The 26,126-nt window shown below is 35.8% G+C and overlaps 1 protein-coding gene across 1 annotated transcript in view; it reads left to right on the top strand.

Moving 5' to 3' along the window:
• The window catches only part of zmat4b (zinc finger, matrin-type 4b), a 107,017-nt gene that overhangs the window by 33,416 nt on the left and 47,475 nt on the right, over nucleotides 1–26,126 (top strand). The window contains exons 2-3 of the mRNA XM_088935558.1: nucleotides 366–467; nucleotides 15,529–15,618. Of these exons, the coding sequence (XP_088791684.1) occupies nucleotides 366–467; nucleotides 15,529–15,618 (192 nt within the window). The remainder of the gene's footprint in view (nucleotides 1–365; nucleotides 468–15,528; nucleotides 15,619–26,126) is intronic.

The raw sequence follows: 26,126 nt of genomic DNA, 5'->3' as shown, positions 1-26,126 counted from the left end.
CATTATTCTACAACCCAATTACCCGCTAAACCTTACTCCCGAGAAAAGGGTGTTAAAGCCAAAGAAAAGTCTTCCGCAAGCTATCTTTCTACTCTATACTAAACTAAGCTGTAACAGAAAACTAAAAAAGAAAAACACAACAATCCCAAGGGATCACAACAATGCGCAAGGTTCTGTATCTTATAATCCCACAAGGAATCACACAGTTGCATAATGGGAGTTTTATTTCTTCCCTTAGTCGCCAAAGAAGGGCTTTTACAAAGAGAGAAACAGCTGCATACCAACAAAGCCACAAGGCAAACATTATATGGTATTCCTGATTGGGTTGGCAACTTGCTTTTAATGTGTGTGTCCTTTCTCCTCAGATGAAGTCTAAAGAGGTGGATCAGGGGCTCTTCACTGACAGCTACTGCAAAGTGTGCAGCGCTCAGCTTATCTCCGAATCCCAGAGAGTGGCCCATTATGAGGTGAGGGTGCTACTTTTTCTCAGACTTTTGTGAGATTTTTTCTCACACTTTTGCAGGATTGAAGTGACAGTAGGGGATATCTTCTGAGGCTTTCAAGGGTCCCTCTCATTTTCTTTATGTTTATAGTATACAAGATGCTAGTTTGTTTTTAAGTTTCTTTCACTGAGGGACAAGATTTTTAAAACAGCCATACAGGGCAAGAATGATTAAAACAACAATAAGCAGGCATTTCCTGAATCACCATTCACATTTTCTGTTGGTTGTTGGAAATGAAAAGGGAAGTAATTGCACACAGTAGTATATACCACAATGGAAAGTTCAGTTTATTTGTTTTGTGTAAAGTTTTATTCACCATATAATTTGACATTTTGTTCTTCCACAATATTTTTTTTGTTGAACGTTTTCCATTTCCGAGTGGTATGGTGGCACAGTGGTTTGCATTGCTGCCGTGAAGCCTTGGGGTTCTGGGTTCAGTTCTGGACCTGGGGTACTACTGTATCTGTATGGGGTTTGTATGTTCTCCCCTTAGTTGTGTGGGTTTTTGTTAGGTGCTCCAGTTTCCTCCCTCAGTCCAAAGACATGCTGGTAGGTTAATTGGCTTCTGGGAAAATTGGCCCTGGTTTGAGTGTGTGCAAGTTTGTGTCTCTGCGTGCCCTTGGATGGGCTGGTGTCCTGTCCAAGGTGTATCCCATCTTGTGCCCATTGCTTGCCTGGATAGGCTCTGGCTCCCTGTATTGGATAAAGCGGTTAGAAGATGGATGTGTAGAAGGTTTCCAATAGTGATTTGTTTTGAATTGTAGGATACATTTACAATTGGAATTGTAGCAATAAGACTCAGAGTTACTATTTTAATATGCCAACGTCCTTTGCACATTCCTTTCTATTAACGTGCAAGCATCTGCTCAGTAATTATGATTTTAGTGAAAACCTAACTGAAAGTGGGAGGGTTCCTTTTCATTGTCTTCTTCTCATCCAAATGAAAAGGAATTCACCTTTCTCTCTTGTGCAGGACACAGATTTAACTTTTAATATGAGGGTGGTTCACACAATTCTGAGAAATATACAAAGGGAGTCAGTAGAAATTCTTTTTTAGCTTGTTATAGTCCAAGTTTAAGATATTTGACAAAATATCTTGTGTACAAATGTGTTATGGAATACCCTGTTCCTTCAATTTGCTTATGTGTGCAGAGGTATTCTGAGATAATTCTACAAGGGTGGGGTGGAGTTATAGTTGGGGCTTCAGGTCCAGTACCAGCAGGTAGCATTCCCATTACTTACATTTATCTTGCATTTAAGTGACTTCACTCCTATTAAACTGTTTACTGTATATAAAAAAGTGTCAGCTGTGTTTGCCAAGGGTTAATTTGCAATGAATGTCAGACATGGAGGGTTTTGTATTCTCTTAATGTGCATAATGCTAATGGAAACACCTTAAACTCTGTGAGTCAATTGAGCTTGCAAAACATTGTAAGCTTTTAATGCTGGATGGTGACAAAAAAGCAATTGCTGTCTCTGAATCCGTCATGCAGAGACATGTTAGAGGTTAAGGTTAGGCCAATGACTGTATTGAATGTCAGTATAGTGTATTATACCATGTCAAATTTATTTTTAGGACAATACATACAGATTATCTTTTGATATACTGTATGTATAATCTCAGAAATCATTATGGAAGCAGTTGATTTTGATGAGCAGAGCTTTTAATCATTGCCTCAAAGACAGTGAAGATGCAGTTGAGATTCTTCTGTTTTTCCAAAATGTCTTGTGCTTTTTCTGAACGCAGTTCAGAGCAGTTTTAATAGCCCAGCATATTTCTTTTAAAGAGTTAAAAAAGGCTATAACTTTCAATTTGTTGAAAAAGGGGTTTCTGCAGCACATCAGTACTTCACTGGTTTGTCAGCTATATTTTTCATTACGATTGTGTCCCTAAAAACTTTTAACAGCACATACAGTGAAGGAGTGAGCTTTTTGTGTCTGTATAGCAGTAATTAAGCATTGGAGTCCAATTTATATTTAGGCTTCATCCATCCATTTTTTTTGTTATCTTTCACAAATATACAGTAATTGACCCTGTACATGACCTTTAGTACAGTATCTTATCATTAAATTTAAATATAAATTAAAATGTGCATATTTTGTTTTCTCTTTTCTGAGCAACAAAAATTGCTCAACTATCCTTCAAACTGTCCAAAGTATTCATGCTCATAACCTGTGAAACAAAAGTAGCTAGCTTAGTTAAACAGCTGGCTGATATAGTTCAAATTAAAATTAAAGATTTACAAACACACAGTGCTCAGTCCTTTGTACAATCAACATACTGTATTTCTGTGTACCAATCAAGAACCTATATTGATAATGGTTTGTGAGTCTTAGCTTTGAAAAGGTGAACAAATAAAACTGCACTGAAAAGCAGACAGCTCAGTTGCAAACTTACACTGCTTGGTAATTCCTTTCACAGATCAACATCCCAGTATAAAAACTACAACTCTGTCTATCCCTAGTTTATCTGATAAACTGCCAATGCCCTGCCTTATCTCTGTTTCTCTGGCATGAGCCGTGACAAATTGAAAATGAGGGAGAAACAATATAGGAAGTTGTAGCATACAGTAGGCCTTGTCACTGTGCTTTCTCTTTCATCATGGTAATGATTTCAACCTTCAGGGACTACTGTCTCCTTCTGGTCTTGAAGCGCATGCTGTTCAGGAGATATTTGCCTGGTCAATCACTGCTTGCTAGAGGTCATGTTCTCTTTACAGTAAAGATTTGTTGTGATTAACAAGCACTTTGCTGAGGAGTAGCTCTAACACCCTAATGCAACTGAAGGCAAATAAATGCTCATTTCTATTACTGTATGTCTAATCTCAAGCTACATCTTCCTCCTAATATGATGTGTCTCCTAATTTTTTATAGCACCCAGGATTGAGAGAGACAAACAGAATTTAAAAATAACCATTTGACAAACTTAAATTCTTTCAAATCAGTTCAACGCATCTAATTCACATCTCTTTCATGTGTAGTTTCCTGCAACTTCAAATCAACATGTGATATGCACAGTTATAGGTATAATGTACACTTCTACTTGCTGTTTAGAATGCTTTGCATCTTTCAAAGTTAGATTTCATATGCCAGTAGTATGAGCAATCCTTATTTCTTCATCTTAAGTCTTTTTTTCCGTGTTTCTTGTGACTGCAATTCTGACAATATGTACTGTTTCTTACAGTGACCCAAATAGAGGTTAGAGACCTTGTAACTTGCTGTTTCCTAAGCAGCGTACACAGTTTTAAATTCATGTGCACACATTATCTTGGATTCTCACAACTTTTAATTGACAAATTAACCTCTTATGAAGGAATTTATACAAAGCCTTCCAGAAATCTAAATTAATCAGACAAAATGTTTTAGATTGATCAGCTGTCTTTAGTGCTTACTCCAAGTATTTTAGAACATTATACTAGACAATCTTTTTCTAAATGTATACTGGTTTTCTCTCAGAATGTCATTATTTGGCAAATATTCTTCTAATGAAGCTTTATTTATCATTTCCATAGCTGTTTAGTTATAGAATATGAAAAGCTGGTCTGTAATTTCTTAGTTCAGCTTTGTCCCCTTTTTAGGAATTGGTGTTACATTTGCAATTCTTCACTCTGAGGGTCCAGCTCCTAACTTCAGCAGCAACTGAAATATGGTTCGTTAAAGGTCTATGAATAACATCTCTCATTTCCTTAAGTACAACTGGGAAATCACTAGCCATTCTAGTCCTTGTAATGTTTCATTGTTATGCTAAAATTACTACTTGTGGAGTAACCTGGTGTTATAAAGAAATCCATCTTATTTTGCATAACTTTGTACAGTATGACCTATAAAGGCATGTTGGTGCAGTGGTAGGGATTGCTGCCTTGCCATTCTGGGTCCTGAGGTCCTATCTTCATGGAGTTTGTCTTCGCGTTTGCATTAGTTTTCTCAAGGTGCTCCAGTTTCCTCCCATGGTCCAAAAACATGCTTGTAGGTTAATTAACTTCTGAGAAAATTGGCCCTGGTGTGAATGTGTCCTGGGATAGAGTGGATGTTTCCTGCATTGTGCCCATTGTTTGCATGGTTAGGCACCGGCTCCCCCGTGACCCTGTATCGAATAAAGCCATTAAAAGATGGATGATGTAATCAAATAATATGTTTACATCTTTTAGTACCAGTCACATATTATCTCTCAATCTATTTGTTTCAGTTTTACAGTTTTTTTCTGATGATGTACTGAAAAAATATCTGCAATATTTTAACTTCCAGTGCAATGTTCACTTCTATCCATCTTTCCTAGTGAATGGAATATCTTTTATGTTGTGCTTTTAGCTCAATTTACATTTTTCTCTTTTTTTCTCCTTTCGGGGTGTTTTAGACAATCTGTAGAACACTTTGATTTTTGATCTGATTTTTTTCTTATTTTCTCACAAACTTACCAAATTGTTTTATCTCAATGATCATTTCAAGCACACAGATTCATCGTTGCCTAGTGGTCCATCCTTTAAATCAGATTGTTCAAGCACAAAGACTTTCTCTGCTTTACAAAACGGATCACTTGGAAGACCTGCGGCGTCCTCCATGCTTGAGTCTCAGATACAGATCTGTGACATTTTATTTAGATTTCAAATCTTATTTTAAAACATGGATCTATCCTGGTGCCCTTTCCAAGAACTGAGAAAACACTAGTGCAACACAGACTAGAATATCAGAGCATATTTCTTTTCATACAGATTATGAACTGAATTGTTCAGAATAAATGCTGACCTACTGTGATCTTGAAGTCACCATGTCTAGTGAATGTTAGCCTAGATCCAACTCGGTCAAAGCCACTTTGAGGAAAATGTGTAGACCTTTTACAGGACTATGATGTGCTACTTCAGTGTCTGTATAAGTGCCTCCCAGGATGGCTTCGTATATGGTCCCTTGTGCTGGTTAGGAATTTGTTATGCCTCCAACTAACATTTGATTTTTAAATACATTTATTTGGGTCAAGTTAAGAAAGTATTTTCAGTGCTTCAGTAATAGTTGGTATCACACAGTAATAACATAGATTGTCCATGAAGGCTAAAATTAAAAATTAAAGTGACTGCATAAATCCAAGGCTTGTTTAATGAAGCCTTCAAAAATAAAACTGGTGTTAGCTGTAGTTTTGTTTACCTCTCAGGAAACAGCATTGCTTTTCATCCTTATAATCCATTTATAGCAGTGGTTAGGAAACTATCGAAGGTTTCCCTTGCCAGCCCACATCTTTGATCCGGCAAGCACCCAATCAATCATTCATTTGGAGATGTGCACTGCTGTATATTGTGTATACAATTTAAAATAAAAGCACATGGAGAGACTGGGGTGGAGGGCAAATAGAAAAACACTGAAATGTATTTTACATTCCATTGTTAAAGAAAAACCAAGCTGTCTCCCTGCTCTCATCTTCAAATACTCAACTTCAAAGTTAGAGGACTGACATTTGTTACTCATACACAAAGGATAAGACCATTGGCTTGTGTGGTAGTCTTATATGTATAGTAGCTTCTTCTACAAGATTTCATGTGCTCCTATCTCATCTGCATTAATTACTTGAGATCAAGAAACAAACTGACTGTGATTGGGAGCCCTTGATTAATCTATTCACATGTTTCGTTACTCCAGTGATGGCCGCTGATGCTTAATTGTCGCACTAAATCTGCCTGTCACTCTTGCTTTCAGGCGAGGTGAGGAATGTGGGGAAATGTTTTTGTTAATTTCAAATCCTTGTCAACAACTGTCATCACACTGCATTTATTAATTGTCCTAGATAACGCTTTCTGTTTTTCCCATCACTTAAGTTATGCTTTTTCACACTCTAATTTTTTAATATAATACACATACAGCTATAAAAGAAAAACACATCTTACTGCCTCTAGTATGTTTTTTGATGTACTGTTGGTAGATTATTATATACATAGTCAAAAATAGAAAATGCAAAGTATTAGGATCATCAGTGTGATTTTATTCACACTCTAAAATGAGTGTACTGGGAAGCCTTTTTAAACTTGGAAGTAAAGTAGTGTTATTTGCAGGGTATAATCATTGAAAATAAGATGAAATAATCATAAGAAAATACAAGCAAAAGTCTACAAAATGCAGTTGAGGAGTTTGATTTTTTCCTCTTACTCATGAATCCCATCAGAGACAAGTTTACTTGGGAGGCTTTGCATTTAAATTTACACCTAAGATGTTCTCCGACTGGTTTTTAATTAACTTTCATTAATTGCAAGTGTTCCTTGATCGTCATGTGAAAGAGAGAATTAACAAGGCTCCCACTGTGCTGCTAAAGCTGTAAGTACCTCAGCAAGATCTCTTCAGACACTAACAAAGCTTTAGCTTCAGAAAAATGTTTGAAAAGCACAGATTGGCACAAAAGTGACCTGGGAATAGGCAAAGCACAATGGTAGGCATTATAATCATTTATGCAAAATTAAAAAAACAACAATTTTAAGCACTTAATCATTAATTAATTCCGAGATGTTTTTTGTTTCTTATTTATTATTGTATTCACATTTATTTAAAAAATGAAAAAAATTAACAGATTTGAGTGGTCATCCATTGTTATGTCACAAAGTCTTGTATATTGTTTTATCTGACTGCTTCACATGTTGTTTTGAAAACATAGTGTTGTGTTACCACTAAAGTTGTTTTGGTGTACATACAGTAAAGACAGCATCTTTCTGGTAGGACTGCATTTTACTGTCACCATCAGGTTGATGTGTAGTGTAAACTAAACCAACCTTAACTGAATATCATGAGTTCTTGAATTTTAGACCAATGAAAATATCTCCATGGTATTAAGAGGAACACTGAGAACAGGTCTCCACAAAAGGCATGATATTGTGATGCCACAATAAACAATATTTGTACTGATAAACCAAAGACACTCACTATGAAGGGGTTATAGATACATTTAAATGTTATACTTTGTACATGTTACTACATCTGGTATCAATCCAGATGTTTAAAATATTTTATTTTATTGTTTTATTTTTATTTGATCCTGATTACATCTCTAATGATTTATTAGTATGTGTACACTAAGCGTGCTGGTAAAGTGTGTCTACAGTGCTTCTTCATGGTGATCATTTTTACTTTAATAAGTAAATAGGTGAAATAAATAGGATGAGGAAGAACACACAAAGAAAACTATAATCAAAGATCCTTTGTATCCTATTTCTACCTCCTCAGATGAAAGCTTTAAGATTTAAACATCATAAACTGTGGTTAATTGTAGTTTGATTTTTGCAGGTTTTCATTTTAATACACAGTTAAGGCAGCCCACAGTATTTAAAAGGAGGCAATAATTTGACAGAAGAATTGGTTTAAAAATTTTCCTTTGTTAAATATATTATAATATTCACCCTAAAAGTTTCACAAAAGCTAAAATCTCTGGATCACAGTTTTGATCACAGTGTTTCAAGTTCTGTGATGTAAGTTATTATTATTCATTATTTTAAAAAGTACAGTTTACAGATGTGAAAAGTCCTGATGCAGAATCACATATACGTGTTAATTTTCATTTAGGTTTTATGTAATATATGAGGATAATTGCGAGCTTACAGCATCTGCAAGATGCTGTAAATAGAAGAATATAATTTAATTTGTTCTTCTTTAATCCTAATTTTTATTGAAAAAATTCTGATTCCTGATCAGCGTTTCCTCCCTAAGAGATCTAAGACCAAACTATAGCTTAGTCCAAATCTAACACCAGCATGTGAAATTACCTTCTAAAAAGATGGCAGGTAACTGACTCAGGTGGTCAGAGCATACTGTAGGTACTGTATGGTCCTACATTCAGTTATCATTTCCAGTTTTTCATGTCTCTGCAAATACTCAAAACCAAAGAACCATAAGAGAGGACACAAAGGCCATTAAAATTATCCATCTGGGGTACATTGTACAGTGTACAGTGATGGTATCTACCAGCTTGTCCCTGCTGGTTCTGACAAGAGTTATATTCAAACACAACTGGATAGTTTGTTCAAAGCACCTGCGACTATCTGTAAAAAACCTCGTACAGTATATTCTCCTTCAATTACCTCCTTTTTCACTCCTTCATTTCATTTCCTAATGTAACAATGAATCTTTGAGAAATATTATTTTTTTCTACTATGTTTCAAGAATGTCTTTCAGTAATCTTAACATTTGAATTAAAGCTCCCCTATCCTCTGTTCAAAATTGAAGATGATTTTTTTTACATTATTATAACGCTAACACAAAAGGTTTCTTTAAATCCTTATGTTCTCTCAGACACGGGCAGCAGTTGATAATGGGTTGGCACTTAAAAACTAACTTTTTCCAAGGTGAAAATGTTGGATCTACTGGATCTACTAGGGCTGTTGCAGCACTTTATGCAACTTCAATGACTGTCATCACTAGTACTGTTGATAGAGATCTAAGACCAAACTATAGCTTAGTCCAAATCTAACACCAACATTCTATGAAAATTACCTTCTAAAAAGATGGCAGGTAACTGTCTCAGGTGGTCAGAGCATACTGTAGGTACTGTATGGTCCTAAAGTCCAGAGGTTGGTGACTTGAGTCTGAACTGAATTCCTCACAATTAACATGTGGCCAGGGATTCCTGCCTTACCTGTGTATAGTCAACTGTCTGGGAGTTTGCACATTATGTCACTGAGAACTGATTCAGCTCCTTGTCCAAGAGCTTTTAGCACTCCCTTAGCTCTGCTATACATGCTCTGGATTTACATGGTGAAAGGAAGTATAATACAAGTATAATACTTGGCAGCTTGGTTTGGAAAACATGTACATATACTTTATAAACCTCCCATACCACTGCTATTGCAGGGTTGAGGCTTTCCTTTTTTTCTCGTTTCTGTGGATTTTAAATTTGATCAATTACCCACACAATCTGTAGGGAATTTCCCCTCACAGTTAACTAATGGCAGAGGCTAGATGTGAACTACTGTTCTCTATCGTTAGAGCTCAATGTGCACAGTGACCTTTGACCGTCGCATTATTTGACAAATCTAATGGTTAAATCCAGCACTGATAAAACAGAGAATGATTTCTAAGAATTATTCTGTTTGTAAGAGGAAGCATCATATTTTAAAAAGACATTATATCACTTTGACAGTTTGGGTATAGTTTAAGATTAATAATCAAGATTTCTTCTTAGATTTCAGCAAGATTTAATTTCTCTGTGTTTCCTGTTTTTGGTTTGGCTCAGGCATTTGGAAATAAGACAAAATTGAGAAGGCTGTAATATCCCTTAGATTAATTTAACATGCTGAGCTTTACATCCTGCTTGTGGAATTTAGTGGTGCAAGCACTGACAGAGAATGATAACAGCAGCATTTGGCACTATCAGAAATGTTCCCTTGAATATTTTTCAAGTGCAGTAATGAACACAGTTTAAAGCACTTAAGTGACGCACACATTTAGAGCACACAACTGAATTAACCACATTGTGAGACAGAATGGATTATGTGACCACTCTGTGCTGTACAGTATGTCTTAATTTCTTAAATCTTCTGATACAGAGCCCATGTAACGCATATGTAATAACCAGTATAATATGAGTTAAACTGAATTTGAATTGAATACTTTTCTAACTGGTTTACAGCATTGATAAAGACATTAAAAATATTTTGAGAGACAGACCTTTAGAAACTATTTTATTTTGTCAAATGTCATTTTGCAGTGCACAACCTTACTTTGTTAGAAGTTTACATAGTAAATTTAAAACTGTTATAACAATGTTCATAAATTGCATATCAAGACATATTTGAACTTACAGGAATAGGTTTTATAAACCACTTTTCTGTACTTATAATTTGGCACTTAACATGATGGTATGTACGTTTGATATATTTAAATATTGTTGTTGTATTGCTATCCATTCTAATGTGGTTTAAAAGTTTTTTTCGTGTTTTCCATTTTCAGATTTTTATGGTATTCTATTTTTGTTTTCTATTTAGTCGTCAGCTTCTAGAATTCAATTTAAAATTTAATTTGCAACTTAAATTTGCACCACAAAAAGGAGTTTTAATAAATTACCTTAAAGCTGATTAGGAAGCAATGTTAGTCAGTTTGAAGCTTTCCACAGTGACAGTAAAGCTCGTCATGTTTGTGAAGGCTTTTGTGAAGTTTGCTATTGTAGCTAGTCAGTCATGTAAATTTTGTCTGAAATGTTCTGCTAATAAAGAGTAACTATACTAGTATAATAATGAAAATATGAAATATGATTTGTAACATTTAAGGACATACTGTCACAACATTGATTTTCAAACCTTTTCTATTTTGCAAATGCAGTCTGATTAAGGAAAACAAGTATATTAAAAATTATAGCTTGGGAGCATATAATTTAAAAGGGGAGTGCAGACTATGACTATAATGGAAAATGATCTTGTTACTGTACATACTGAAATAAAGCTATGTTAAATTTGACATGTTTCCTTATATTTTATATTACAACAACTCCACTGTTGAGATATATGTAAATATGCTTTATTATTTTGTTTGTACCAGTAAAGCTACAGTATATTAAAATGATGTTGGCCACAGTTTTTTGATAATGCAGTTGATACTATTGTATGTGCATTTACTGTACGTTTATTATGCTTTTACTTTTTGTTAGAACCATCTCAATTTTGAAAGTTCAGAAACGTACAGGGCAGATTTTTATAGCATTTATATTAATCATTTCCAGGTGTTTTCATTTTTTACAATACATGCAGGGCTTTGTAGGAAATATAGAAGTCAATAGTTAGTCAGAGCAGACCCACACTGTATTGAGTAGTATATGCAGTAGTACCTCACTTTCCAGGATTTGTCACAGGAATCCCAAACACTACCAGGTACCAAATGAACAGTCAGTGATGTGGGGATTTTGAGGCTCTTGATGTCACTGTAATAGTTTTATTTTAAGGCTATGAGAGCAATTACATTCAGTAATTTAAGTGACTAGCATATATCATTGTGATTGACTCATGTCCTGGTACAGAACCTCTAAGTGCGCAATCTGCACTATCTAGACAAGTGCAAAACCCACTACTATAAAAGACTGGTCCTGTGAGGTTGGCGGGTTTGAAAATCTTGAGATACCTGTGAAGTGACATTAACCATTTCATTTTGTGACTATGATATGAATCATATATTAATTTCAAATTAAATCATGTTCAGTGCCTTTTCAATGTGAAATGGCTATTGACCTCAGCTCTTTATGTGGTGTCATGTCTTGTTCAAATGAATGTAGAAACAAGTGTTAACTCAATCTATTTCCTGTTTAGGTAATATAATAAAGTCATTTTTCTTTGTTATTGTTTCTGTCAACACTTTCATTTGTCATTCTCACAATCTTGCTATTTGTTCAATGCTAATCAAAAATAATAAGCAGCTTGTAACAGCTTTTTAATATGCAGTTGCATTCCATGTTAATATTAAATTATTGCATCTAAATTAAAGTATTGCTGAGATGTATTACAAATATATCTGTACAATAACTGGGGCAGTATGCACAAGATTCAAAACAGCTTTTGCTTACTGTCCACCTAAATTAACACATAATTGCTAACTACTGATTAGCAATTATGCTTTGTACTGTATAGCAATTATGCTTTGTACTGTACTTTACTACAGTGCTGTGTTCTTCCTTGCTGTCCCCTCGATTGTTTAAATTTAACCACAAATTCCCCTAACTTTTTCAGAGGAATGTGTGTCTTTGTAAACTGAATGTGAAGTTTAGAAAAGTGGATTACAATGATGCAGTGTGGCCATGCAGCAGATGAGAATCGATGTGTCCTGGAATGACAGAAAAGTGTTTTAGCCATTTCTTCCCCTTTAAATTCAGATCCCTAAAAAAAGTAGCTTCTTCCATTTAATGACAACAGAGTATTTTTCTTCCATGCAGCACACCTGTAAAAGTCTCCACGCAATATCTGTCAAGCCATATTGTTATTTAAGTGTTCATATACCTTTGTCTTCTTATGATCTAGGTTGTTAAAAAGCCTTTTTAGCCAGTAAACTCAAAATTTATTACAGGAGACATGGAAATGGTTCGTAGAATGTCCTATATAATATTCATAAAGCAGAATAAAGGTTCAAGGAATCGTGCATTTCAGGGAGTCAAAAATATCTTCAACTGTAGAACATTTTGATCCATTTAAGGTACAAGCTCTTCTGCAACTGGCAAATCTGAATTTAAGTAAAAACAGAATTCAGTCTTCTGGGGGTATAGAGATGGTCATAAGTAAACTTAAAAGGGCAGATGTTATGTTAGTGACAACATTAAAAAGCACACTGTAGCATTTTTAACATAAGTTAATGGATTATGTTTATACTGTTATATGCTTAAATTTAATGGTAAAACACAGTCACACACCTTTAAATTAGACACAGTTACTTAAAATAAAAGTCAAAATGAAGCATTTCATTGTTTAGCAATGTACTGTATATACTGTAACATGAAATTTCCAGAGGCCTCGATATAATTTAGTACATGAAGCAGCTCTATATATTTAACTTTACTAGTTTACAGGAAATATATATACAGTATGCATCTATTCACAAGTGCAACACAAATATGTTCTTTGGTATCATTTTGTGCAAGATGTGAACAACAGAAGGTGTCAAAAGTAAAAAAAAAAAATTTAATAAAAGGTAGAAAATGGTTCAAACAGGATGGAGAGACAATGATTCTGTACATTCTAGGCATTAATGAATAATTAATATTTGAATAGTGTACAGGCAGCACTACTACAGTTTGTTCTTGAAATAGATAACAGCATGCTTAATTAGCATAGCCCCAGGTAAACCTATGTATTTGCTGCTCCAATACATTTCATTGTATAATATGTAGTGTACTGTGTTTTGTGGCTTTATTCTTTGTCACATGATATTCCTTTAAACTTGCCTTTGCCCGATTTTGTTTCCCAGTTAATAACACTAAAACTCTGCTCATTATGAAACAAATCCAAAGCTGTTTTGCACTAATCTTCACTGCCGTTGAATGCCCTCCTTCATCAGTCCTTCGGGCAGTGTTTACAGGAGACTCTGATCATTAAACCCAAAGCCTTTGCTCCTGCATTTTAGTCCTGCAGTTTACCAACTGATACATCTATGATGATGCTTGCTTTTTTTCCACCAGATGGTGAATCAAATTTCCAACTATGTTCTTTTCAAGTGAAATGATGTGTAGTTGATTTACAATCACAACTCTGATATTTGAATAATTATCAGTAATAATGATAAAAAAAGCATCTTACACAGAGAGGTAAAGAATACGATTAGCTGAGCTGTCTAGTGAAGACAAGAAGACTGTTAGGTACATTTTAAAGGTATATCACTGGAAAATAAACAACCATGAAAGGGTATAAACTATATATTACATGAGGTTTTGTACATTGTTAGAATGGTAATTAATATTGGAGGATTTCTGCAACAAAAAAAAGATATTGCTCATGTGGGGTATAGCAAAACCTGCTGTAATGAGACTTTAACTCTACATGGCCTCATCTGCTAATGCAAATTACAGCACTTCTTAAATCAACAGGAATAACTCTAAATGCCTTGGAAAATAAACCAACCAACATGCTTATCTTGGCAAACAAAGCGTGACTGGGTCTTTAAGTAATGAGCCTTGTAAGATGCTGTTCAGATCCATCTGTGCAGCTTATTCCTGCTGGATATCTGGAAGGTAAAATGGCTTGTGAAGTCTGGCGTTATTACAGTTCCGTAATGACTGTTAGAGGAAGAACAGATTGTTCACTGGACTTCACGAGAGCGCTCTTGCAAATAAAGATCATATTGCTTGTCTCCTCCTGCTCTTGTTTATTTCTTTCAGAGCTATATGCTTGCCAGGTTTTGCTCTGGGGTTGAAACAGGATCCTTCCATGTGTTGGTATTGTTTTTGATAATGGATTTTAAGTTTAAAGTAAATTTCCAAGTTAAAGTTTCAGGTTCGAAGTTTTCACTAATTGTGCTAGCCACACCTATCATTAGCAACTTGAATCAATCTCAGAGAATTGCTGGCATGCATTCTTGAGTCACTGACCTCTAAAAACATTTTTCCTTCTCAAGATTTTTGTGCTCCCAACAAACTAATTTCCTGGATCATATTGGGCTTGTGAAGGCTGTTATTTTACTTGAATGGGACTTTTGAACACTTTACATATGCTAGAATTGAAAAGTATTATGGTACTGTATATGTTAATTTACATTTCATGTGTCACCATCAAACAATGGCTGATGAAAATGCACCAGTTTTAGAACAACTGTCATCAATTTTGCAGCTGCACCTACTGTATGTTTCAATGAGTGCTATTCTGGAAGTTCACCCTGTGACAAATCCATTCAGTGTGGCGGGTGTGATGCTTCATGCAGGTCTGGTGTTTCTCAGGAACAGTGGTGATGATTGTCGTTCCCAAGATGAGTTTGCATATTTTAGAAATCATTCAGACATATACACTGCATCCAATACTAATCACAATACACAGGTTAAAAAAACACATATGAAAACTGACAAGTATTTTTTTTCTTACAGTGACTACAAGTCCCTTAAATGATTTGACTTGGGAATGTGTTATTTTTAGAAGAGTTTTAATATCTCTATGTACCCATAATCCCTGTTAGAACCTTAAGGCAAGTAGAAGCTAGTACACCTGTTATCTGTAGTATGTTTTTTCAGTGATTTACAGTGATTTACAGTTGTCTCAGTTCATTATGGCATCTATCATTCAATGCCTGGAAAAAAGGTCCCACAAAAGAGAGCTCATTCATAGCCTGTGTTTGTTCCTGCCATGAACATTGTATTTGAAAATAAGGAATGAAAACTCTGCTACATTTTTGATCCATGGATTTCCAGAAAGAAAATAACCAGGGTATTATTTTAACAACATATGTGGGTTCCTTGTTTAAAATGTGTTTTCATAACAAATAATACTTTAGGGGTCTTCCTAGATTTCCATTAACCATTTAATTTGTTCAGCGTTCCAAAAACTCTTCGGATATTGCTCCAAAACCTATTCAATGAATATCCTGTCTTCTTTTTTTCTTCTAGAGCCGAAAACATGCAAATAAAGTTCGCTTGTATTACATGCTGCATCCGATAGATGGAGGATGTCCGGCCAAGAAACTCAGGACAGACAATGTAAGCAAATGTATTTCTTTACATGATCCCTTGCATAAGTATATACTGTAATACGGTATGTGTGTATCAATAATATTAAGAAAACAAAATTTAATTTATGAGCTCTTTTTAAGAAACCTTAATCCCCTCACAGCAGTACACATACTATAGACAAACTGAAGTGAAAAGAAAATGAAAACGCATCACTGAATAGCCCAATAAAGAGAGAAAATCTTGTTGCGAGTTCCTCTTCCTCAGATGTTGTGCAGGACAAGAAAAGACTCTGCTGCCAAGTGAAGCCTGTTCCTCTTCAGGACTATGACCAGGAAAAACAAAGTCCTTAGGCAGTGTGCAATTACACAGGGTAGGAGTTCTTGTCACGCCCTCTATAGCTAGAGGGTGCTCCTAGTCTGTCCTGTCCCTAGTTTCCTGTGCTTTGTTTGTCCTTCCGGTGTATCTCGGTCTGGGGCTATATATTTCCGGGTCACGCTTTCCTCCTCGCTCAGCACTGGGGATTAGGATGTTCTGAGACCCACCTAGCACCAGGTCACCCCACGTCCATGGCCTGAGGGCATAGGTTTCTATACGGTATTTCCTGAACAGCTGAGCCCGGGCTAACCCCCGTCCCACCGCTACGCATAGGGTCTTTTTTCGCTCTCCTGCCATTCCACGGTTCGTCACTTCCGACGTCCATGACAGTTATATTATGATGCAGAGTAACTTTAGTTGGATCATAACCTGCAGAGTTCTGTCCATATTGTAGTTTAATTACCACCTTAGTAGTTACCTCAGAAAGTAGGATAATGCAGTAGTCTAATCCTAGTTAAACAGGGCAGAAATATTTCAGAAGCAAATAGAGTAAAGGCCCTAACTGAGCATTGTTCTACATATGGAAAAAGGTACCCTTGTGACATTCATGATGTCCACTATCTTTCATCAAGGCTTTATCTTCAACAACAACAACGAAGTCACCAGCTTTGCAAAGCTGATGCTCAGACCTATAAGAATAGCCTCAGTCTTGTCACAAGATTCACTTCAGAAAACTATCTTGCATCCATATCTTAATGTCAGACACATGAAAAATCCAGAAACCAAAAGAGTAGTGTCTCATTTAGTCAGCAAATAAATCTGAGTGACTTCATTATTACACTGAAACCCAAGTCCCTGATGGTTAATGATCAGACCAGATGATCAGAGGTAACATGTAAACACTAGATAATAAAGGTCTCAGCACAAAGGAGTCTTGTGGATTTTGCTGAGTACCTGGACAGCTCAAGATGGAAAACATTCAAGATTTTTTAAATGCCTTCTGGTAGCCAAATAAGACACAACTAAATGTGGGAAGGACTAGCTATATGGTTTATGCTGTAATTGACATATCAAAAGCTGCACTCAAGTCCAGAAGGAGATGAGTATTAAGTGACTCAGAGGCAGATCCCATAAGTATGCTTTGAAGTTTGATCCAAGTAATGAAAGAACACTATTTTTCAGTTGAAGACAATATATCCACTTAAGATTTTTGTATAAGTTGTCATAAAAGATTTGGAAAAAATATATATTCTTTGTAATTAGAATGGATGAACTATTTATATAGAGAGCAATTATTAAATGCCTGGATCAGAAACCATTTTCTATAAATGGTAGGAATACTCTAGGACTGGTATTGGTCAACAGTTTAAAAGTCGAATGCTATAAAAATGTTTTTGAAAATAATGGAACAAAAAATATTCTGATAGCCAGTTACTATCAAACGTACAATCTGGGCAAATACAGCCTTTTGTGACCTAAACTACATTCAGGAGTGTACTGTATTCTATTTATAGACCCTTGAACTTTTCAGAAAATCAAATCAAATAATAGTTGTCAAAATTTGTTTTTGACAAGTGAAAAGAGCATAATGTGAATACATTTTATTCCTTTAATCTTTGAGATTCTCTCTGACAGCAGCAATTCAGCAATTATGTACCACTGCCATTTCTTGGTAAATAACTGCAAAATAATAAAAGTCTATCCTGACTCAGGATTATTCAGGAGAACAAGGATGCAAGTGGTCTTTGTTAGAAAGTATACATTTTAATTAAATAGATCTTGCATGAAGGTTAAATCTGGGAGATGCTGTGCAATTCAAAAGATGAGTCATTATGACTTTTCTTGTCTCACCTTGTGTTCTAAGCACTGATAGTTCCAGAGCTGAAAGGCCATGATTTGCATTGGTGGTCTGCAGTCTTCATATACAGTATGTATGTCAGTAGTGATCAAGACTAGTAAAGCAAAGGGCCCTCAAGTGTGGGGTGTGTAGGTGATATTACACCCCAAAAGCAGTCTACTAGAATTGATAAGCAAGTTGTAAGCAAGTCCATTTCGTGTTAAAATTTTAAAAAAGATAATGGTCAACAGTAAGGAGGATCTCATGTTTGTCTAGGTTAAAGGGAACTTCATCCCCAATTTGTCAGACAGGTTATTAAATCTCAATAGCAAAATAAATTCATTGACATTATAGAAAAATGAACAAATTTCAAATTAATCACAAAATCATGAACTGCATGAAAGTACTGTAAGTCACCTTGTTGTCACAAACTCTCATTTGAGTTCCCACAAATTGTGACATGAAGCGGCCCTTCCTGCTCACTAGTTACCATAATGACTAATGTTATGTGATGTACGAGCAAATAAGTACAGGTTGTGCAGGAGGCATTTCTTCGCAGAAATGTTCCAATGTGATCTGCATGCAGAGTTAACACATAAGTAGTATTTGTTTGCAAAAACATCTGGAAGTCGAGAGCAATATTTCTATTGGATTGAAAGAGATGTATTCACAAGCCTGCTTGTTTACAAAGTCATAAGGCCTCATCACGTCACCAGAAGTTTTGTTGCCTCATTCTGAATCACAGAACATGGCACGCATGGCTGCGCACACCTGGAAATTTTGCTGATTTTCTGATGTTGATTGGAGGTTGTACAAGATACTGTGTACATTTTACTTTTATTGTGGTTTGAAATGCACTCATCAAAGCTGATTCTTTTGAACCCCCAAAATATAAAACTGCATTGCAGTTCCCCTTTAATAATAATAATAATAATAATAACATCACTTTATTAACCCTTTACAATTTCTTGCAATAGGAATTATCTTTTCGCATACCCCAGCTTGCTCTCCATGAGACACACAGACAGGGAGAGAGCACAGGGTCTGCCATTGTACGGCACCCCTGGAGCAGTTGGGGTTAAGGGCCTTGCTCAGGAGCCCAACAGAGTAGGATTCCTCTGCCGGCTGTGTATTGTATGTATTGTATGTACTGTATAAAGTGTACACCTCAGTAGTAAACAAAAGGAGAAAATCTTTAGTAAGCTGTTATTCTTTTTTGCCAGTACTTACTGCACAAATAGTTGTGTATAGGCCAAACACAAATGCCTTGTTAACATCTGAATTAAAGACCTATTAAAGGCCTATTTTCCTGTGTATTCCTATCGTTAAAAAGTCATTTTCAACTGCAGAGTGAAGGTTTTATGTAATCGAAACACCTTTCTACAGTGATGAGCATGGAATATTCCAACATAGAACATGTTCTTTAAAAAGGGCAAATCTTGATTTGAAAAAAGATATCAGCGTTAAAGAAATTTTATGGTACAAGTAGAAAAGGGGGATGAAAGACTACACCAGTGTCGGTAGAGGTGCAAAAGGATGAGAATGCAATAGAAATAAAGAGAAATCCGAATATGGTGACAAAAGAGATATGTAAGCTTGAGGATGACAGTGCCTCCCAGAGGAAGAAATTTCGCTGCCATTAGATGAGAATGAAAGAATGATCTGGGCTGCATCAACAGGGTAGTGGTAGGAGAAAGAAATAAGAAAACGCATAATTTGGGTGGTAAAAATAAAAAAGAATGGGTCCTAGTACTGATGCTTGTGGAACACCTGTGAAGAGGTGAAGGGAAGGAGACTCCCAGTAAGGTAACTAAAAGAATAACCAGACGGACATGTCCATACTGTTGAATGAATGATTCCAGAAATGCTAAGGTCAGAGTGCAAGGACAAAAGAAAGGCGTGGTCATCAAGTCAATGAGTATTGAGTTAGTGGAACATGAAGTAGAAATATCTGCATTAAAATGTCCCCTTATTTCTACATTTAAAAATTTTGTCCGTTGAAAATGTCAAACATATTAATATAAATGTTCGTGACATATCATGTATTAAATAATATATTATATAATAGGATAACATGTCACTGTAATAATATTACAGCTTTCATATCAGTGTTAATCGTAATGTTAAAGACTATATTTTTATGTTTAACTGTGAAGTCATTACTTTACTTTTGTTCTTGTGTTGTTTGCAAACAAACATTTGCATTAAAGCTTAGGTGCCTGTTTATGATTTCTGTTTATTATGTTAAAAAAGAGGAATAGAACTTACTGCCATCACATCATTGTTAGACTGAAGACCTTTAATATCTACAGAAAGGCTTTTGGTTGAAGTGTGAAATGCATTTCCCCTTTTGAAAACTGAAAAAAAAACATCTGTTTATTTTCCAAAACCATACTTAATTGGAAAAAAAAACTTTGGTACACCTGTATGTCTCTTGCTATATTTGGTCTTTTAAAATGTTACAGTTACTTTCACATAATGTGCAGAAGTTTTATCCCCAGGAGTGAAAGGCTTTGAAAATCACCCAATTAGCTAGGAAATATGTGGAAAGGCTAAAAGATACCAGTTGATAATGAACACTTTGAAATAATGTCTCCTTCAGAAATATTTTTTAACATTTTCTTCTTGTCCATATTGTTTGTACAAAGCAACCATATCTTCACAGAAAGATTTATAAAGGGAATAACTAGATCTGGGTTATACTGTTGCTGGAAGAAGAAAGTGTTTCAATGTCAGCTTGTGTAGGCTGGGGTTTTTACTTTAATTACACTATCTTTGGCATCTGTCAGTCAAGGAGGTTTCCCCTCCATGAATGCTTCGTACACATGGTGAAAAAAGTGAAGTAACTGGAGATTTTTCTTGCTCTATCTGCTCTATCGTCTGTCAGAAGTCTTTGGGAGCGATTAGAGTTTATCAGAGCAGTGCAGGAGCTACTGCTGACAGCTTCTGTTGGGGTGAAATTAAAACTCACCATCCACCTACAGCTGCAGGACACAGAATGTGGTATACTGCGATTCTGTTCTTAAGGCTTCACAGCACTGTTTGTATTCTGTTTATGTACAGACAAAAATGTTATTCTGTACAGTTTCAGTGCTGCTTCATTAGCAAAATGTTTTGTTTGCACTGTCTGAGGCAGGACGTTATCCTGCATAGAAGATTAGCGTCGTGAGAGGCACACGGATTTAACACTGAGAGAAATAGAACAAAAATATAAAGAAAAATATCCTGAAATGAAGTTTAAACTTTGAATTGCAATATTAAGAAAATAATTAAAAACGTATTGAAATGCATTTAAACATTAGGGCTGGTCATTTATGCGTTTAATTCTATTTCAGGTACATATTGCTTTATACCGGATACAGTATGTCTTTTAGCAGATTTTCTAAATGCACTGTATGTCATTCTGTTTAACTCCACTTCTCCAGTAGTTCTCCATGCCTTGATGTTGTTGGACTGCCATGTACAGTATATCAAAAATAGCATCTTGTTTTAGGTTGCTTTACATTGATTTTCCAATTGGGTGGATTAAGCATTCGGAGGTAGTCAGATTGACCAGGCTGTTCCTGCTTTCTCCTGTGTTGTTGAGTGAATATCACAATTGTCTCACACAGATCTATTCACTTTCTTTTCTGCTTTGTTAACTCACTGAAATGATTAATGCCCACTATCATGTCATTCCTTTCTTTAACACTTTGTTCAGATGACAGGTACCCATCATTGTACTTCTCTGTGCTATAAGAGCTAATGATCCCGCATTTCTTCCTTCCTTGATAACAGTCATAATTTTGTTTGATCCCAGTCATTATTTTAATTAATAATTCTGTTTCAAGGCTGAAATCAAAACTTTACACTAACAAGGTTTTGTTTTTTTTGTGATTTGTGCATGATTGTACAGTACTGTATATAGCCTGTAGTTCCTACATGTAGCCTGTATATAAAATTTTATGATTAAAGTCAAAGAAAACCATACAAGTTTAGATAATGAGACCTAATTTAGAATATTATGTTCTTCTTTGTTCATCACACAAAGAAAGAAAAATAAATTACAGCCTTAAACTTCGTAACAAAGAGAAGCCGTTGTACTTCCTGTTTTGAAAGGTGCAGCGCACAAAAGTGTTGTACACAGACTGAAGTCTTCAGAATCCTCAAAGATATAGACAAAGTATACCCAAAGGACTACTTTGAAGAATGAATTGGTGATCCAAGATACCAATTGGAAATAAGTGCTAGTGATAAATAATAACAAATGTGTAAGACAACTGCTGTCTTGACAGCTGCATAAACTTTACAATTATAGATTTTTAATTATAATGAAAATAGATTCCTATTCTTTTTAGGTTGTAAAATAGTACCCTGCTGGGAGTGATTCAGATAGCTCACACACAGTTCTAAAGATCATCTCACAACTAGTCCTTTTTTAGAAATATTTCACATAATGAGACAATAATTGCAAAGTCCTTGAGACATGACCCCAGGCCCAGAACCCCATTTTCCTCCAGTGTGAGTTAATTAAATATTAATTTGTTTCATTTGCTTTTCTCAAATTCTGTTTAAGAGATGGCTCATCAGATCATTACAAGTAGTAACAAAAGTGTGTACTTGGTCTTACTGTACGTTTAAACCTAGAATAATTAGGTTTGCATACGACCAAATGAATTTTGCTTTAGATGTACTTCAGCCAAGCAGTAAATCAGCTGTTTTCTAAACTGAGATTGGGGGATATAGTGGGGTGGAGGTAATTATTTTTCCAGTACACTACCTCTTAAAATAAAGTGTACAGATCAAAGCGCCACGTACAACTCCTGCCGCCTGAGTCTCTGTCAGGAATAATCAGTATTGTGTGAACCCTGCTAATGCTTTTGGAACTGATAAGAGTGTCAAAACACGGGCACATCAGCAAATGCATTGGTAGAACTGCATCACCAGTGGCCAGTACTGGTTCTTGAAATATGATCAGACATTGAAAAGGACCAAAGCAGGATGTGCATTTAGTATTTAACTGAACTGCATAGATTTTCTTTTCTTCTTTGTTCTTTGTGGGCTGGTAAAATGGCAGTTTTCCGGAATTTAAGAGGATTAGAAACATTCATGATTATACTATATGATAAAGAACACGAGGAATATGAACTAAAGTATAAACATAGATCAGGAGATAATGTTTGTAGGGAGAGGGATATTTCTCAATGTCTGAAGAATCGGAATACAAAGACAAATGTCATTAGGAGGACCCTGGGCTACCATAATCATTTACACCATACAGTATGTACTGTACCTCAGGGGTAGAATTATAGTTAATGTGCAGTAAAAAATACCACAGTTAGCTGCTATATAGAATATCCATTTTCTTTTTTGGATGGCAATGCAGTATGAATGCAAGATCATCCCAACTGTAAATGCCTAAGTGTCCTGTCACCAGGGCAAGTCGCTGGGTGTCGGAAACATGTCACAAACTAGTTTTCCACGCTGCGTTATCCCATGTCAGTCAATAAGTGTACTGTAGTGCAAGAGGAGGCTGCCCTGTCCATCTGTGTTGTACAAATTAGCTTCTGACATTTCGTAGTAATAGGAAAAAGGCCCCCAGGGACAGTTGAAAACTCCCTAGCATCTGTGTGCATGATGTAATGTACAACTCAGTAGAGAAACTGAAGACCTCTTCCACCACCACTATTGAACACCAAGCCTTCTCTTTTTGCCTCCCCACCTTGCCTTGCTGAGGACTCCCAATCTCAGATAGCACTGTAAAGTAGAAAGGGCATTTATTTTTGCAAAGGCCTTGTAAAACAGTCTTGTTGCTGAGGATCACATTTGCAGACAGCAACAGTGGGCTCAGATTAAATGCAATAATGCAATAAATGCTTCTTTATATGTACTTTCCTTCCTTATACTGAACACAAAAAAAAGGGAGCATGCTGGAATTCTTCACATTTCAAAAGAATTCATCAGTCTTTTTTAAAAGAACAAATCATATAAAGGAAACAAGCACTTATTTTCCAGATCAAAGTCATTCAAAGGCTGTTCATTTGGTTCTCTCAATATTTGTTTTCTGTTTCTTTCAGAAGCTGTGGTATAAATAAAGGAAAATCAAAACAACAGATAACCCCCCCCCATCTCTGATTTAAAAATCCCCTGTGACCTTGGTGTTCCAGTTTAGATAAGTAGGTTTTTCTGTCCTACTTCCCAGTTTTCCTGAGCAGCATTTACCTCCGCATAACCATCATTAATCCGTGAACTCCATTTAGTACACTACAGCACTAGCAACTTTACACAAAGGACTGCATCAGAGAGCACGCAACATGTCCTTCTCTGACACAGGCTGCTTCTCACCAAGGCAGGCCAGAGCTGTACACAAAACTATAGAAAAATAATAGATCTCAAAACTCCTTTTACAACCTAGTTAGAAAAACGCAGATAGTTTTCAAATAATCTAGACCAGGGTCTTCATGGGCCTGAGGGTTTCTGGGTTTCCCTCCATTCTTACCATTATTAAATTAAACAAATTAATTAAATAATACGTAGCCAAAATACCTGTGTTGTGGGTCTTACTAATTAAAATATACTCATAAAAACCACAAGATCTGGGGTTGCCCATACATGATAGATCTTGGTAGATATCAGTTTTCCTGATCCCAATTAGAAGGGAGTTCTATTGATGGGAAACACAAGAACTGCCCTGTCCCAGTTGACAATCTTACTGAAGGATGAAACATGCAGAATTGGTAAATCTCACAGGAAAGAATAATTCAATCCATGTGTTTTTAGGAGCTACTGTATAATAAATTTAAAAGTGTTCTGATTATTCTGTTTATTCATTTCTAATTATTTACTTTTATTGTCTATTGCTAAAGTAGATGGTGTTCTAGGAAAGATCTTGCTCTTTTGAAGAATTCTGTGGATTCTTCAATATGCATATATTTCACAGGATCTCGGTATTTTATCTAATTGAAACGACGGCACACCTTACCATTGCCATACTGTGTATTTGATTGTGCTTAGCATTGCAGGTCTATAAGGGCTTGAGTGTTCTATGGTTGCCTGGTGGTAGGAACTAAAAATAAAAGAAGTGCCGTGGGGTTTGAATTAGTATGTTGCCAAGTGCTGTGTTTTGTTGTGGCAGAACTAATATGAACTGACAGCTGTGTAAAATCAATATTGTGAAAGTTAACATGATAACCTGTTCACTTAAAAAGCATATGATCATGTAGCACCAAGGAATCTTTAGTCCTTGTCAATATTCGGTTTTGTCTCAGATAGATTTCTACACCTGGGTATCAGAATAACTGGTTGCAACTAACATCAAAGGTCAGCTCCAGTAGTTTAAATGAAACACTAAATCAATTAAGACATGAGCAGAATGCATAGCTGCACTTTTGCATCATCCCAGTTAGCGTGATTCTTTACGCTTCCTTTAAATATCCTATTCAGTGACAACATGGGTCAGTGCAGAAGTGATAACACTACAGTAGGTGTTTTGCAGAGGTCTCTTAGCACAACATGCTTAGCATGTTGCAGAGGTCTCTTAGCACAAGTCTTGAGAGACATGCATAATTGTATATAAATCCTTCAAAAAGTAAAACTTGCAATGCAGTATTGTTGGTAACAATATTGCTATGCTTTCTTCAGTCCGCCCAATGTTACAGTCATAACAGATCCTAAAGTATTCTGAGTAAACTACTGGCACTTGAACACTGTTTTCAAAGGTACCTATTGTTAGCTGGATTCAGTCCCACTGGCATTAGTCCATGTTCTAAGTGTGTTCTAAAGATGTTGCTGTATTCAAATTCAACTGGCCTTGGGTCCTTTTGAAAGCAATGTGCAATTGCTATTTTAATAAGCTTCAAATACTGATATTTTGGAATTAATATTTAAATACAACACCAGTGGGTGTTGATCCTTAATGGAAGTAATAGTTATCTTCTCTGAACATATTTAATAACTATTTGATTTCAAAGACACAGTTCACCAAAAGTATAGCTTAGGTATAGTTTTAAGACTTTGTTAGGCTGAATGGCAATATTATTTTCTAGTTTATCAATTGTGAGTGTTGAGCAAAGCCAAAGGACATTGTGGCACATCAGGATTTGAGTGTGAGAAAGCTGGCTGTCAGCTGTCAGCAGGCACTGTAAACAGAACAAAAACACTTAAAACAGAGATGAATAAAGCAGGAGACTTGTTTTTTTTTGTGCCAGCTGCTTTCAGCTCACCTTCTGTCTCATCATCTTGGCGGAGCTGGTAGAAATGATAATATTTGCAGAACATAAAACAGTCAGCTAACCCCCATCTGGCTGCAATAAGGTAGAGTGTTGCCTCCATGGGCTCTGCTTTCCTTCTTTTCTGCTGCTTCAGATCACTCTAATTATGTGAAACTGAAAAGAAAACAGAAACA

The sequence above is a fragment of the Atractosteus spatula genome, chromosome 2 (assembly GCF_055471065.1).
Source record: "Atractosteus spatula isolate fAtrSpa1 chromosome 2, fAtrSpa1.hap1, whole genome shotgun sequence".
NCBI lineage: Eukaryota > Metazoa > Chordata > Actinopteri > Semionotiformes > Lepisosteidae > Atractosteus > Atractosteus spatula.
This window is presented reverse-complemented; position numbering and strand designations above follow the sequence as displayed.